The sequence below is a fragment of the Aulonocara sp. 'chitande type north' Nkhata Bay genome, linkage group LG6 (genome assembly GCF_057382095.1).
Source record: "Aulonocara sp. 'chitande type north' Nkhata Bay isolate Kocher_YH1m ecotype deep benthic linkage group LG6, A_spYH_male_GT1.1, whole genome shotgun sequence".
NCBI classification, from domain to species: Eukaryota; Metazoa; Chordata; class Actinopteri; order Cichliformes; family Cichlidae; genus Aulonocara; species Aulonocara sp. 'chitande type north' Nkhata Bay.
The window spans coordinates 14,763,371-14,777,801 of record NC_141349.1 but is presented as its reverse complement, the minus strand read 5'-3'; the positions used below and the strand labels follow the sequence as shown (position 1 = coordinate 14,777,801).

The following is a 14,431-nucleotide window of genomic DNA, read 5'->3' as shown; positions in this document are numbered from 1 at the left end:
AGGAAGGGTAGGAAGAGTAAGAAATAGAATTGCTGATGACATCAGAGCTACAATAGTGGACCATGTAATCAACCGTGGAATGACCCTGAGGGTAGCTGGCCAACAGGTCCAGCCTAACTCGAGCCGCTACACTGTAGCAAGTACCATAAGGACATCTTGAAATGAGAATCGTTGAGTACAGTCACTTCGCACAAAGATTTGTAGCACTGCCATATGCCAATGAGAAACACACCAATACCATTGATGTAAAAATACTGAAATTGTTACTTTACAGAATTGCTAGATGACCAGATGCTGGGGGCAGAGGAAGCATGTTCACTGCAGACCAAGTAACCCATATAGTCATTATGGCTGTTTGATACGGAAACACCATTTTTACGAAGGTGTGAAGAGTTAATCTAGCTGTGTTTGCTTTTGCAAGAGAACTACAATGTTTTGATTATTGGGTGACAGGTTTTCTTATTTGTGTGAAGAGTTTTGCAAAATTAGCCAATAGTTACAAAAAATGTGCTTAAGCAATCAGAAAAAACTGTAAGACTCAAAAGCTCACTTCACACTGAACACAGGAAGAGTGACTGTCAAAAAAAAACAGGAGTCTGTTGGTTGAGAAAAAGACATTTCACAGATTCTGATGTGTCGCGTCCAAGCTTTGTGTTTACATCTTTGTGCAGAATCCGTTTACCTGGGCCCTATTTCAGGAAGCCGGTTTAGAAAACAGAGTGAAAAACGATACTCAGGGTTGAGTAACCCCGAACTGTCCAACTCGGAATATTCGGTTTCAGAAAGGCTGATAACAATTAGTTCAATCAACGCGGAGTTGCTTTAACCCCAAGTTAAGCGCACGCACGAGGATACATAAAGCCCTGATTAGTGGAGCACAGATTAAGCGAGTCACCATGGAGACGGAGGGAAAGAAGGCGCGGTCAATGTATTTTACAGCGCTTGAGGCCGAAATTCTGATGGCAGTAGGGCTTTGGACCGTGATGTCACGGGGGTGGGCGATAACATGCAAATTTTGCGGAAAAAAAGTAACACAGCCTCAGCTGCAAAAGAAAGGGAGCATGCATGGCAAAACATGGCCGACAGAGTCAATGCATGAGTGTTAATTTAAACATTGATCTAGGGATTTCCACCCATTTAACACGTTATTTTATTATATTTTATTTTATTTTTTATTTCATACATTTTATTTTGTGATGTGATGTGAGTGCAGGTGCAACCCAACAGGCCCCAAACGTTCCTGGCAGCAAGTAAAAATGAAATATAAAAATATAGTCCAAACAGGTAAGGTGTAATTGTATTATGAGCCATAGTGCTTGGTCTGTTTGTCCTATATAAATCAATTGCAGTTAGAGGCTACATTAATTTTCTTTCTGTAAGCACTTATTGAAATTATCTGAGCACATTACAAGTACATATTTGCTTACTCTGTATGCTCAAATGTGACCCGTTATAGCCAACAGAAAAAAAGCGGAGGCCTGAAAAACAGGTGGGGGTCCTCCACCACCACCACTCACAGAGGCTGAGCAGTTGGCTTCCACATTTGTGATAATGTTGGCAGCATCACATATGATCTTCACAGTGCAGAGAACACAAATTAGCATCCATTACTATAATGAAATAATTTGTTAGTTTGAAATGCTACAGGGAACTATGTACCTGTACATTACAGTTTTTGCCCGTTGCCTGAACACATTTTGCAAAACTTTGCTCATTGTGCCAAAACCCTAAACACAAGTAAACATGACACAACACTGGGAAATATACCATTCACATCTGCACCAAATTGAAACTCTACTCTCAAAACCTAAACTCTGCTGTCAAAACCTGACATTCCTTTGTCAAAATGTAACTGTTGACAAAATGACACATACTTGCATCATATGCAAACACTTACAGAGCAGGGGGAACACACTAGTCTACTTTATATAAAGCACTGCAGTCTTTGATTTCCATTGTTCATTCAGAAGGCATATTTTCAGGAGACACATTTGCAAACAACCAAAAAAGCAAATAGACCTACTCAATATTGTACATTGCAGTACCATGAATTCAGATAAAGCAAAAAAAACCAAAACAAAAAAACCCCCATAATACAGTAATAGAAAAAACACTATACTGTAAACAAAAAATCATGACAATTGTGCATACGTGGGCTCATGGATCCCGCCGTCTGTTGGGGTCTGGCCACAGGACCTCATCAACATCGCAAGCAATGTCTTCTCCCGCTGGGCACCGGGGAAAATATCTTCTTCCATGTCAAAACCATCCATGGATTGCTGTCACCTGAATGTCGCCGCAGGCCTGTTCCATTGCCTGCAGAAGAGGCATGCAGGCATGTAGTTGGCGGTCATATACACGCCATCTCCAAGCCGAAAAAAATTCCTCTATAGGGTTTAAAAATGGTGAGTAAGGGGGCAAGCATACCACTTCAAGTTGACTTTGGTTGGAGAACCAGGCCTGGACCAGAGCAGCCCGATGGAAACTGACATTATCCCATATCACCACAAACCTGGGCTGATCTGGTCTGTTCTGTACAACTATATCATGGAGAGCATCTAGAAATGTGAGTATGTGTTGGCTATTGTATGGACCTAGTATTGCATGATGGTGCAGAAGCCCTCGAAGGCATATGGCGGCACATAATGTGATGTTTCCCCCGTGCTGCCCTGGGACGTGCACAATTGCCCTTTGGCCAATTACATTACGACCCCGTCGTCTTGTTTTGCTCAGGTCGAATCCAGCTTCATCAATGAAAATGTATTCATGAGGCTGTGCAGCTCCATCCATGGCCAAGATTCTCTGAAAAAAAGGGGAACATATCACTGTACTACAGTGCTACACATACAGAACCCCATCACACAGGTACCTGTGTAGCTCTCAGAATGGATCCATGTGGTACTGATATGGTACATATTCAGCTGCTACTGGACTTCACCAATACTCTATTGTAAATGTAAGGGACAGTTACACGTACCCGTACATATTCAGCTCGAAGTCCTTTGACCCTGTCACTGTTCCTCTCGAATGGGACTCTGTAGAGCTGCTTCATGGTGATGCTGTGTTTACCCAAGATGCGTCTGATGGTGGTGATGCTCACATGGTCTATGTTGCTGAACACTCGCCTGTCTGCAAGTATTTTCCGTCGTAGCTGGTGGAGACTGATGGCATTGTCTGCCCTCACTAGGTCCACAACAGCAAGTTCCTGCCGTTGTGTGAACAGGCGTTGGCGTCCTCCCCCAGAAGGTCTTCGAGTCATTCTAGAGAAATACAACCACATATTGTCATCGGTTTGCTTATTTTTCTTACAGTACTTCACTGTATATACTGTATCATCCACTGTACAACACTGTACTTCAATATAAGTAATCATGCTATGTTTCACAGAAACTACCACTTTGGCTGCAAAAGGAGCATTAGCACCCTGCAATACCCTGTACACTTGATATGGTAACTGTAGAACAGTACTATGAAAACCATCTGAGTAGAGTAGAAGGCAGTGAGATGAAGACAGACCTGTTTTCTAGTCGGAATTTTCTTATTACAGATGCCACTGTGAAGCGGCTTAGATGTGGGTGGACTCTCTGCCCAGCTTCCCTCATAGTCAGGCCGTGGTTGATGACATGGTCCACCAAAGTTGCTCTTATATCATCAGAAATATGGGTCCGTGCATGGCCTCTTTGACCTCCTCCTCCTCTTCCTCTTGCTCTCCCTCCATCCATGCTTGCAAAGTTCTTGAATTGGCTAAACTGAGGGCTTTTTGTGGTTGGCTAATTGGTGTTCAGTTTTGCAAGTAAGTGCCTTCAGGTGTGTATTTGAGTGGTTGCAATTACCCGATGTGTTTTGTATTTTGGATACATGTGTTTTCCAAATGGCACCCTGAAATTTCATTTTTGAACGAAGTGTCTTATGTATGAAATAGAGTGTAGTATGCAGGACCATGTGTGTTGCATAAAGGAGTAAGTGTGTTGCATAATTGCAACCAGAGTGCAAAGCAGCACTTTTGTTTAAGGTATGGGTACATGTGTTTGGGGTATGGTAACAAAAGCTTCAAGTTGTGTTACTTTAGTCTAAGCATGGGTTTATAGTGTTCAAGCAACGAGCAAAAACTGTAATGCTGTGGAAAGACTTCCTGTTCACATAGTCTCCTTCATTTACTGAAGGAGCAATGATTGGAATGTGAGTGCCATCTATACAGCCAATCACGCCTGGGAACCATGGGAATAAATGTAAAATTTAAGTAGTAGTTCAAGTATCACCACATCATGAATTAAGTTTTGTTCATCCTGATACCTGCAATTTTGTGGCATCCCTCTTTGATAAATCTTGTGGGTCTATGACCGGGGAACACCACAAACGAGTACAGGAGACATTTCAGTGCAACTGTAACATTCCTGACTGCCCGACAGACGGTAGCCTTGGAAACGTGCTCAGCGTCACCAATATTATACAGAAAGCTCCCGTTTGCAAAAAACCGAAGTGCAATACAAATAATATGTACAGAACTGAGACAATGTCCGCGATGTGTCACATGAGCAATATTAGGCCTGAGGATGTTATTCAAATAAATTATAGATTGTGCTGAAAAACGGTAACATTCACACAGGAAATCATCAGGAAATGATAAAATGTCCAAACGCGCTCTAATCACTCTCTCCCGGCGGAGAGCTCTGCGGAGAATTTGGGCTTCAACATCTACTGGCTCTTCAAGGAAGAGACACGCCATGTCTGACACTTCCTACAGTCAGGTTTCTGACAAAGAGGCGGAGAAAGTTAGGGTTAGTTGAAGTAAACCTGCTAGGGGGCAGGTTAGCTTCACGGAGTGTGTTGTCATAGTAACTCGCTCAGAATTAATCTAAACTCGCTTTGTGAAACCGAAAACCCAGAGTTTTCGTTAACTCAGGGTATACTTACTCAGATTTTGCTCTAAACCGGCTTCCTGAAATAGGGCCCAGACCTCACTGTTTTAGCTGTTTGGTGGTTGTTGAAATAGTTTTGTGAGTTTTAACCTGAGATTCTGGCATTTCTGGCAAAATACATTTAGATTTAAAAATTGATTCAGGATTTAATGAATATTGTGTTATTTAAGCTAAAAATTGATTTTAATTGGAAAATCCCAAACTGAGAGTGAGAAAGTGAGAGACCTGAACACACACACAGAGGAAGACGTAAAGACAGATGACATGACAGACTCTCATGAGAGACAAAGACACAAAAGGGGCCTAGTTGACAAGAACAAAATAAACCAGAATATGAATATAAACTTGGAGACACAACAAGAAGTAAACTCAAGACTAAAATGTATAAAACTTAAATCATTAAAACCCAAAGAACGAATCAAATAGAAAATAAGCTAAAATATCTGGGTCATAGACCCAGACATCTGACAATAAGATATTTTTGACAATTAAATATACAGAAAGAAATAATTATAGGATAAAAAGACACAAATATGAAAAACAGCTTTAATCTTCCTTAAAAAAGTTTACTGACCGTGCCGAGCAAATAGTCACCAGTCCAAGTAGGGTAGTTTGACTCGATCATTTCAGTCCTGCGTCTGACGGAATCAATCTTTAATACAACATAGCTGTGAAGAAGTAAAGAAACAAAGAGGACAAGTTGATTAAATATTACTGCTTGAAGGAAATGCTTTTAGCATTGTGAAGCATCCTGTGCAAGAAGTTCACAGGCATGAAGAGGGCAGAGTAGAACAGGCGATAAAGAAAAGAGAAAGCTAACAAACCATTTGGGTTAAAAAAAATTTTAATCTGCCAAAGCAATCAAGAAGCAGCTAAGCAGCAAGGTAACAAGGTACAGTTAGATCCATAAATATTTAGAAAAAGACAGCTTTTTTCCATTTTTGGTTCTGTACATTACCACAATAAACTTTAAATGAAACAACTGAGATGCAGTATCTGAATAAAAAGATTGCAGAAAATGTGAGAAACTAAAGCATGTTGTTAACACAATCCCTTCATTTCAGGGGCTCAAAAGTAAGTGGACAAATTAAATAACTCAAGATAAAATATTTGTTTCTAATACTTGGTTGACATCACCAGATACAGGATTTCCTTCTTTTTAATGCTCTTCCAGGCCTTTACAGCAGCAGATTTCAGTTGCTGTTTGTTTGTGGGTCTTTGTGTCCAAAGTTTAGTCTGTCTGAAGTGAAATGCTCACTTAGGTTGAGATTACTTGACCGACTTAGCCGTTCAAGAATATTCCACTTTTTCGCTTTAATAAACTGCTGGGTTGCTTTGGCTGTAGGGTTTGAGCCATTATTCATCTGCATTATGACACGTAGAATAGGGTGAACAAGTGGGTCTTTAACTTAGCTTTGAAAAAAGAAAAAGCATGGTCCCAACAGTTTTTCTCCTGGCTTTAGGAAACTTTAGAAGGCCAGAGTATTGAGATTGGAGAGCATGGGAAGGAACATAGAGGTGCCAAGTTCAGAGAGATATGAGGGTGCCAAACCATTTAAACCCTTGTAGGTGAGCAACAGCACCTTAAAATCTTCTTAAACCTGACAAGGCACCCAGTAAGAGATTTCAGTACCGGAGTAATGTGCTCATATTTCCCAGTTTTGGTTAAAATGTGAGCAGCTGCATTTTGTACCATCTGTAAACGTCAAAAACTTTTCTTTGGTAGCCCAGAAAGGACAGCGTTACAATAATTAATGCGTGAAGACACAAATGCACGGACAAGAACCTCTGGAGTGTCAAGTTATGAAACTCGTATGATTTTAGCGATGCTTCTTAGGTGATAAAAGGCAGTCCTTGAATACCCGTCCATCTGAAACATGTTTTGGACACCACTGTAAAAATGGTTAACTTTGTGAAAGCCAGGCTCCAATGCAACAAATAAGCAGGGAACATGAGACTTTATTACTGCACAGAGAGGTTCACTGGCTATCAAGAAAGTGCTGACCCATTTCTTTGAGCTGAGGGATGAACTTAAAGTTTTCTTCTGTAACTATCCCTCTGAGCTGCCTGTACATTTGCATAATGAAGAGTACCTTACGTGCCTGGCTTATCTGTGGCTTACACATTTTCTTGTCTGAACAAGCTCCGTCTCGGATTACAAGGTGTTTCTGCAACCATATTCAATGTTCAGAATAAAGTTGAGGCCCTGATAAAGGAGTTAAACCTTTGGAAGAACTCCATGGACACAAACAACACAGAAGTCTTTCCCGTGCTGCATGATTTTCTGTGCTTAAATTATCTCACACTCACACAGTGTGAAGCACAACTGTAACATGCACCTTGAGGAGCTGGTGGCGCAGTTATGCCAATACTTTCCAGAAACGGAAGGGTCAAATGACTGGATGTGTCACGTATTCAAGGCCATGCCTACTTTATTATCAGTGGCTGACCAGGATAGCCTGATTGAGATCGCCTGAGATAGGTTTCTAAAAGTTGAATGTGCTCAAAAGACCCTGGCAGATTTCTGGATAGTACTGTGCACTGAAAACCCTGCGTTGGCTAAGCGTGCTGTCAAGACTGATGCCTTTGGCCACCACATACTTATGCAAAAGTGGATTTTCTGCTTTAACAAACATGAAAACAAAATACAGAAGAAGACTTTCTGTGGAAAACAATTTAAGACCTTTCCCAAATTGAGCCAAACATTTAAGAGCTGTGTGCCTGTGCTCAAGAACATCCATCACATTAAATAAAGTTCTGTATAATGAAAGTTCACATCTTGTCTGTATGCTCTCGATTCTAATAAATCTTTTGATACACAGCTAGTATTAAGTAGGAAAGTCATTATCTTTAGGTGGGCGATAGAACACTGTAATTAGAATCACATCATATAAGGCTTATGTGATTTACTCATGAAAGTGGCCACTTTCATATATTGTTCTAGTAAGTATACAAGTTTCATTTATATGATTTTTTTAAGGGATCTTATGTCTGTTTTCACTCTTGTATGCTTTTCATACAAGTTTCACACAAGACAGATATAAACTTTAGAAGATTTATATACATCTTTTCCATGTGGGTTTGCATGTGGCGATAGAAGCTTTGGTGCAGACAATGATGAGTGGGTAAGATGACCAAATCAATACCTAAGACTGAATCACCTTGAATGGGGAACCTCAACATCACTGGGTAAAATGCCATTTTGATGCACCAACAGAAAACGTATAGTTCAGGTAACCTGCATGCCTTTGCACTTTAAAGACACTGGCGTACTTGAAGGACACATGAACACATACAGCGATCCACAGCTAAGACTTGTGCACAGAAATCTGCAGTGACTGTACATGTAAACATTTTTAATTGCTTCATTCAACAACCTGACTTTACATGAACGGCTGACAAAATGAAAGTTATCTCTTTCCAGACTGGAAGAGGAAAGTGGTAGCACACAGTGTGCATTGACTTTCCTTGTGCAGGTACATGACAAACAGCAACAGTCACCTACTTTCTTAAATCCACTCACTCTCACAAGCTCAGTCATAGTGGCTCTGTTGCTTACTAATCACTGTCTAACCACTGTAAATTCACTGTAACTGCCATCTCCTCATAAAATGTTTGTTAAACTGACCAAGCTTACATAGACTGGATATAACTACCAATTCAAGCTGTGTAGATCATTTATGTATTTTAGCCCCAAATGTTCCTAACAAACAGTACAGGATTGTCCCTGGTGACTATAGTTACACAAATGTAATCTACAATCTCAGTACATATATATATTACAGATGATTTTAACAATGATTCAAGTAGCTGAATTCTTGAAACTGAACCAAAATGATGCTCCTTGTACTTTCCTATATTTATTAGGGCATATTATTAGGGCAAAGCATCGTGCCAAAGCAGTGGGTAGCACATGAGATGTGAGCCCACTGAGGTGGGATACAGGCCAGTCCTTCTGCAGGGACACAAACTGTGAATTTAATTATCCTGGTTTTGGATAAGGAAACAACTCAAGATGTCCTGGTATTCTGAGAATTTAAAAACATTCTATCAACTTTCAGGTCCTGACCTCAGCTTACTCACCTGTCAGACGTACCCCAAGTGTCTCCCGACAGATCCCAGGCTTGAATTTTGTTCACAACCAGTACTCCCCTCTTATGCTTTATAGGACAGCACTTTGTATCCAGGTTATCAAGGTCCTGACAAGTTGGGTTTTTTTCTAAGGAAAGCGCGATGTTATCAAATAAGTACTCATTCAAGGCAGTCTTTACCCCTTCCTTTTTTGCCTCAGTTGGCATCAGCTCATACAGTGCCAGAAGGGAGTACGAAAGAGTATCTGGGAGATTCTTCAAGCTGTTCAGCCAGTTTCTGAAGCCCACGGAGTCATCAACATTGAGGGCAAAATCCCCTGACCAATCATTGCCTCCTATCACCTCAGTGTGGTGTTGATGGAGACCAGCACCATACCTAGTAGTGTAATCCTGGTTTTGTAGGACCTTCATACAAGACTGTTCAACACTATATAATTTTTCCTTCCCCAAGCCAACCGAAAATCCCTTCGATAAACAGGCGTGAACCTGAAAGAGAGAAACACAAATGCCATGTATATTTAATAGCTATATTTTGGTATTTTATTGCTGCTTTTCCTAAAATAATGGTTTTCTCCACCACTTATCATTGGCAGCTAGAAGAAGATTTTTGGTAAAATAGTAGATATTTAACTATAGACATAATAAAATTTTACAATTCTTCAGTCAGGAAGCAATGCAGAAAATTAAAGACATTTATGTTTTGATCTGATCCAGTTTATCTTGTTTTATAGCAGAAGATGTTTTTTCCTTCATCATACTCAGCATGTTATATGACAGAATACATTAGATTTTGTCTGGAAAAGATCATCTAACTGAAGGTCTAACTGATCTGCGTATACTTTATTTAGAATAAGATTTTTTAATAAGGTTACTGAGGGCAAAGAACAATTACATACAGAACTAAAATCATTATTGAGCTTGCATTGTTTTCAATGTGCACCACTATTCATAGTTGGATTTGTTGGATGTGAAATTCCACAATGATTGAATGTAATTTAAACAATTTAGTTTAATCATCGACTAGACACAGACTAGACACAGACGACTGCCATCACTGTAAATCTGTGCGCACCGGGTCTTTCATGGCAGTGGTAACGTAATGTGTGTAAGTGGAGTGTGTGCAGTCTGTGGACAGGCACATCTGCTTCATGTACATGTACCTCATGTGAGTTGAACTTGTTCAGGGTGGACAAACAGGTTCGTGCAGCTGTGATTCTTCTTAGTTGGCCCCCAAGGAAAACCTGCAATTTGGTATATTGTTATCTTTTAAAAAAAGTGTGTGTGTGTGTGTGTGCGTGCGTGCGCACGTGCGTGTGTGTCTTAACCTTGTGGATGTAGTGCGTGCCATAGGTTTTTATCAGTCTGTCATACTGATCACTGGTGGAGGAATTGTAGTGACTTGGCAGATTGTCCACATCCCTCTTGAACTCTGGGCTTAAAGGTGGTCTGCTTGCTACACGGAAACTAGACACAAAGAGACTAATTAGGTAATTATCTTAACTGAAACAAACTAACTGACAGGAACTTATTTTCAGAGCCTACCTATAATATTTGCAGGTGATGCCATGTACACTGAAGGTGTACCGATCCTCTTCAGCCCTGGCTACAGCAAATTTAAATGCTTCGGAACGTGTTCCTCCCACAAACAAGCGATCACCCAGAACTATATTCAAATTTAGGCCATCGTGATCAAGCATAGCCTGCATTACATACATTATAAGTTACATCAATTAGGGGAACGTAACATAATCACTTCTTTTTTTTCTAGGTTCCTTTGTTCAGATGCTGTATCTCATTTGTCATGGATTCCTGATCACATTATTAAAAGAAAATTATATTTTTCATTTAACAACAGATACGTTTTAGCATTGGGTGAAATTAAATATGTTGAGATATGAATTATTTAAGATTTCATGTTTTCTTTAGTGCCATGCTGGAGATTAAAAAAAATCAGCAAGCAGTGTTTTATTATTTAATTGACTAAAGTATTAATTGTATGTCAATAATAGGTGTAATATGTTTCATACCGTCATCAGTGAGCTGTGGATACAATGCAAAGGAAGGGATCTCTGTTAAATTTCACTACTGATTTCTTCAAACAGTTTATCAAATTTTCTGTTCATAAATCAACAGAGGATGTTAATGGGACATTTAGCTTTTACACTTTATTAAAGATATTAAAGACAAATTAGGATCCAGAAGAATATTGTTACATTATTTTATTTGTCCATGGCAAATTTGATGCTAGCTTTTATGGTGAGGCACAAGTCTGTGTTACATAAAAGACATGAAGGCTGTTAGTCCTTTAGTAATTATAACATGTTATAATACTATACCCAACATTGTCGTGTACACTGCTGTCAACCGGAGTGCTGCACTGGCTGAATGCACGCCAGTCCACTACAGAGACTGGCACCTGAAAATAGAAGACAGAATACCATGATTAATAAGTACAAGCTATGTGTAAGCCATGTTTAACTCACTGCACAGAATTATTTATTTTACTTTCTGCAGCCTGTTGCCTTGAAGGGGGTTGGTACAGAGAGTACAGTGGCCGTTTGGAGTCATGTAGGTCCTCACATCAACCACATAGGCTGATGTTCGCCTCAGGGTGACCAAGTCGAATCCCTCCCCCACCAGGTTGTGACCTGGTACAAAGGGAGCAGACTCGCACTCGCTGTTGTTCCCAGTTTGACAGGAGAGAACAGGGGAGATGTATGACAGAAGGAGGATCAGGCAGAGAGGAGGTGGGGTTGAAAAGAAGAGCATGGCTTCAGTCACAGACTGAAAGGTGGGAGAGAGAAGGATTTTCATTTAGCTCCATATTTTCTTTTAGACAGCAACACATATTTCGTAACTTTAGTTTTGTACCCAAAAATGCATATCTATGAAATATACTAAAGTTGAAATTTGTGGGATTATTTTTCTGATAAAACATCTTTGGGTTGAATTAGAGCAGATACTGCAAGTCAGTGTCTGACAAATGCATTTCCGGAAGATTGGATATAAATTACCATAAAAGCATTCCGAACCTGGTGGAAAGTCTTCCTAGAAGAGTTGAAGCTGTTATAGATGAAAAAGGGTGTGCTGAAACCAAACTAAGCTTAAGCTCAATTTAAACATATTATCCTGTATATGAAAAAATCTTTTAATCTTTTCACTGTATTTGTAACAATAGTTCAAATTCATTTCCAAAACAGCTGGGAAGCTGTGTACAATTTAATGAAAGCAGAGTGAATACCATTTAAACTCTATGCTTAACTGAAAATAGTAAATGTACCATATTTAAAAGACTGAGACATGTTTTATGTAAAAAAATATAAAATTTACTTTCATGCCAGAAACACGTGTTAAAAAATTATGGACAGCACATGCAGCATGTGTTGCATCACCTCATCTTTCAATAGCACTCTTTGTTTTTGGGTTTTGAAATCCAAATATTTTTTGTTCACTAGTTGGTTTTGTCATATTTTCTGAAAGGGTTTCTGCTGCCAGATAGTTTGGCATCTCCTCAGCCATTTTTTGCATTGCTTAGGGTGATAAGTCTGGACTCCTGGCAGGTCCATTTGAAACCCTGAGTCTTTCACTAAGAGTCACGCTGTTGTAATCGGTTCAGACTGTTCTCAGCTAAAGCTACAGATAACAAAATTTTATCTGTTGTGAGCCTAACATTGCGTGCCAGAACAAAAACACTTGGCCCAAAGACATGGAGCCAGGTCAGGCCAAGTTGGCATATGATTGGCTGAGAGGTAAATTTGCAATTTGCAGTGCTGGCCGACAGATCAAGTGTAGTAGACTCGGCTGAGTGTGGAGCGAAGGATTTGCCTGAGGAGTGATCCACTGGACTACTGGCAGTGGATCCAACAACCCACCACCAAACCTGAAACGCACCCAAATTCCAGATCCAGCTCGTTAGCAGTTCTACTGGAAGGCAAAATCCCTTTATTTTGTTAATATCCTTCCACTTGCCAGAGAACCACTCAGAATGAGGTTATGTGTGCTAATAGATAACTTAAATAAATGTAATTAGTACTCACGTTCTCATGAACTGGCAAGCTGTTATGAAAAACGCATCCAAATGCAAAGTGAAATTCTGTTCGTGAACTGCAGCAGCGGCAGAATTTAAAGTCTGCCACAGGTGTTAAAGTCCAACGCTTGCGTCACTCAGGATATTTACATTCATTGAATTTTTTTAAAGCGATTTTTGCTGTCTCAAAGTTGTTTCCTCTCAGATACTTCAATTTAAAGAAAAAGTGAATTGCAGGTCAATGAACAGTGAACATCTTAAGACTAAAAAAGTCCTTGCACTGTGTGTGTGTGTGTGTGTGTGTGTGTGTGTGTGTGTGTGTGTGTGTGTGTTTGTTTCCGAGTTGTCATGAAACAGCCCAAGAACTGAGCCACATGACAACAGTAACATCTGGCTCTGGCTCCAGAGATGATTACTTTGCTGCTCTGTGAGAAGTCAGTCTGGGAGGCCTCTGCTCTCTTTCTCTGCAGCCCTACAAACAAACAGGCACGTATGCACGCACACAGCAAGTATGGCAAGTACACACGTGTACGCATGCACAGATTGGTATAGCCAGATGGCAAATTCTCTTTGACTGTCACCTAAACCTCTTCGGAATAGCAGTAGATGTGTTTGGGTACACAAGATGAAGCTGGCGGTTACTAATTGGCTCTCGAATGTAATACAGAAACCTAATACTGGAATCATTTGTGTCATTTAAATGACAAGAATTATTAGGGCACTGTAGCATTTTGGTTTTCTCTTTTAAAAAATACAGATTTCTGTAAGACACATCTTCTTAGGATAAACTTTGTAAAGGAAAAATAAAACAAAGAGCAACTCGTGCAAAAACTAAAGTACTTTCAGCACTTCTGGTGAGCTGGATTCTGTGCGTAAAGTGCGCGTACCTGTACCAGTCCAATCCCCGTGCGTAATGCCGGTCGAAGAAGTGCGGCTCAGACCCCAGGGCGCGGATGTCTGGATGGAGCCGCAGAAACTCCAGCAGTGCTCGGGTGCCTCCTTTTTTAACCCCTATAATCAGCGCCTGGGGTAACCTCCGAGTGGCTGTCCACTCTTTCCCGGAGCTGTTCGCCTCCAGCTCGGGATGCTCGCTGCCGAATGCGCCTTCTCCAGCTGCGGTGACACTCTCTTTGGCAAAACTGGTTCCGTTTCTCTCGTACGGCCATCCTGACCCCGACACGAGGAATTCGCTCGTGGGCGACTTTATTTCAGAGTTTTCTGTCAGTTCCGACTCGCAGCATCCAGTGAGAAAGTAGACCAACGAAAAGCAGAGGATGCTCAGCGAGGACGCGATGGTGAGCCGGTGGAAAAGCCGCCGCAGGTCCGTGTTCGGAGGGTGGTGGTGATGATGGTGGTTGTAGTGGTGGTGGTGGTAAAAAGTTGCCATTCCTCAC

The 14,431-nt window shown here is 40.6% G+C and overlaps 1 protein-coding gene across 4 annotated transcripts; it reads right to left on the bottom strand.

Moving 5' to 3' along the window:
• Positions 1 to 1,270: 1,270 nt before the first annotated feature.
• LOC147327480 (perforin-1-like) lies at positions 1,271 to 13,161 on the bottom strand. 4 transcript variants are annotated; one of them, XM_086295138.1, is made up of 12 exons: positions 13,048 to 13,161; positions 11,516 to 11,794; positions 11,347 to 11,426; positions 11,038 to 11,050; positions 10,553 to 10,710; positions 10,336 to 10,474; positions 10,171 to 10,251; positions 9,003 to 9,496; positions 5,494 to 5,587; positions 2,978 to 5,222; positions 2,428 to 2,802; positions 1,271 to 2,316 (listed from the first exon to the last, which is right to left on the bottom strand). In XM_086295138.1, the coding sequence occupies exons 2-10, from the start codon at positions 11,777 to 11,779 to the stop codon at positions 5,103 to 5,105; spliced, it is 1,443 nt and encodes a 480-aa protein (XP_086151264.1). In that variant the 5' UTR covers positions 11,780 to 11,794; positions 13,048 to 13,161; the 3' UTR covers positions 1,271 to 2,316; positions 2,428 to 2,802; positions 2,978 to 5,102. The 4 variants fall into 4 exon arrangements, with proteins under 4 accessions (XP_086151264.1, XP_086151263.1, XP_086151265.1 ...); XM_086295137.1 differs by having other exon boundaries at positions 1,271 to 2,802; positions 2,978 to 3,260; positions 3,517 to 5,222; XM_086295139.1 differs by having other exon boundaries at positions 1,271 to 2,802; positions 2,978 to 5,144.
• Between the last annotated feature and the right edge of the window lie 1,270 nt (positions 13,162 to 14,431).

What these genes read in the sequence shown, in the direction of transcription:
- LOC147327480 (XM_086295138.1), bottom strand. Translation starts at nt 11,779, where the DNA reads ATGCTCTTCTTTTCAACCCCACCTCCTCTCTGCCTGATCCTCCTTCTG. An exon ending in AAGGCAACAGGCTGCAGAAA is followed by an intron (nt 11,427 to 11,515) that starts GTAAAATAAATA and finishes TTCTATTTTCAG; the next exon opens with GTGCCAGTCTCTGTAGTGGA. An exon ending in GCACGCACTACATCCACAAG is followed by an intron (nt 10,252 to 10,335) that starts GTTAAGACACAC and finishes ACCAAATTGCAG; the next exon opens with GTTTTCCTTGGGGGCCAACT.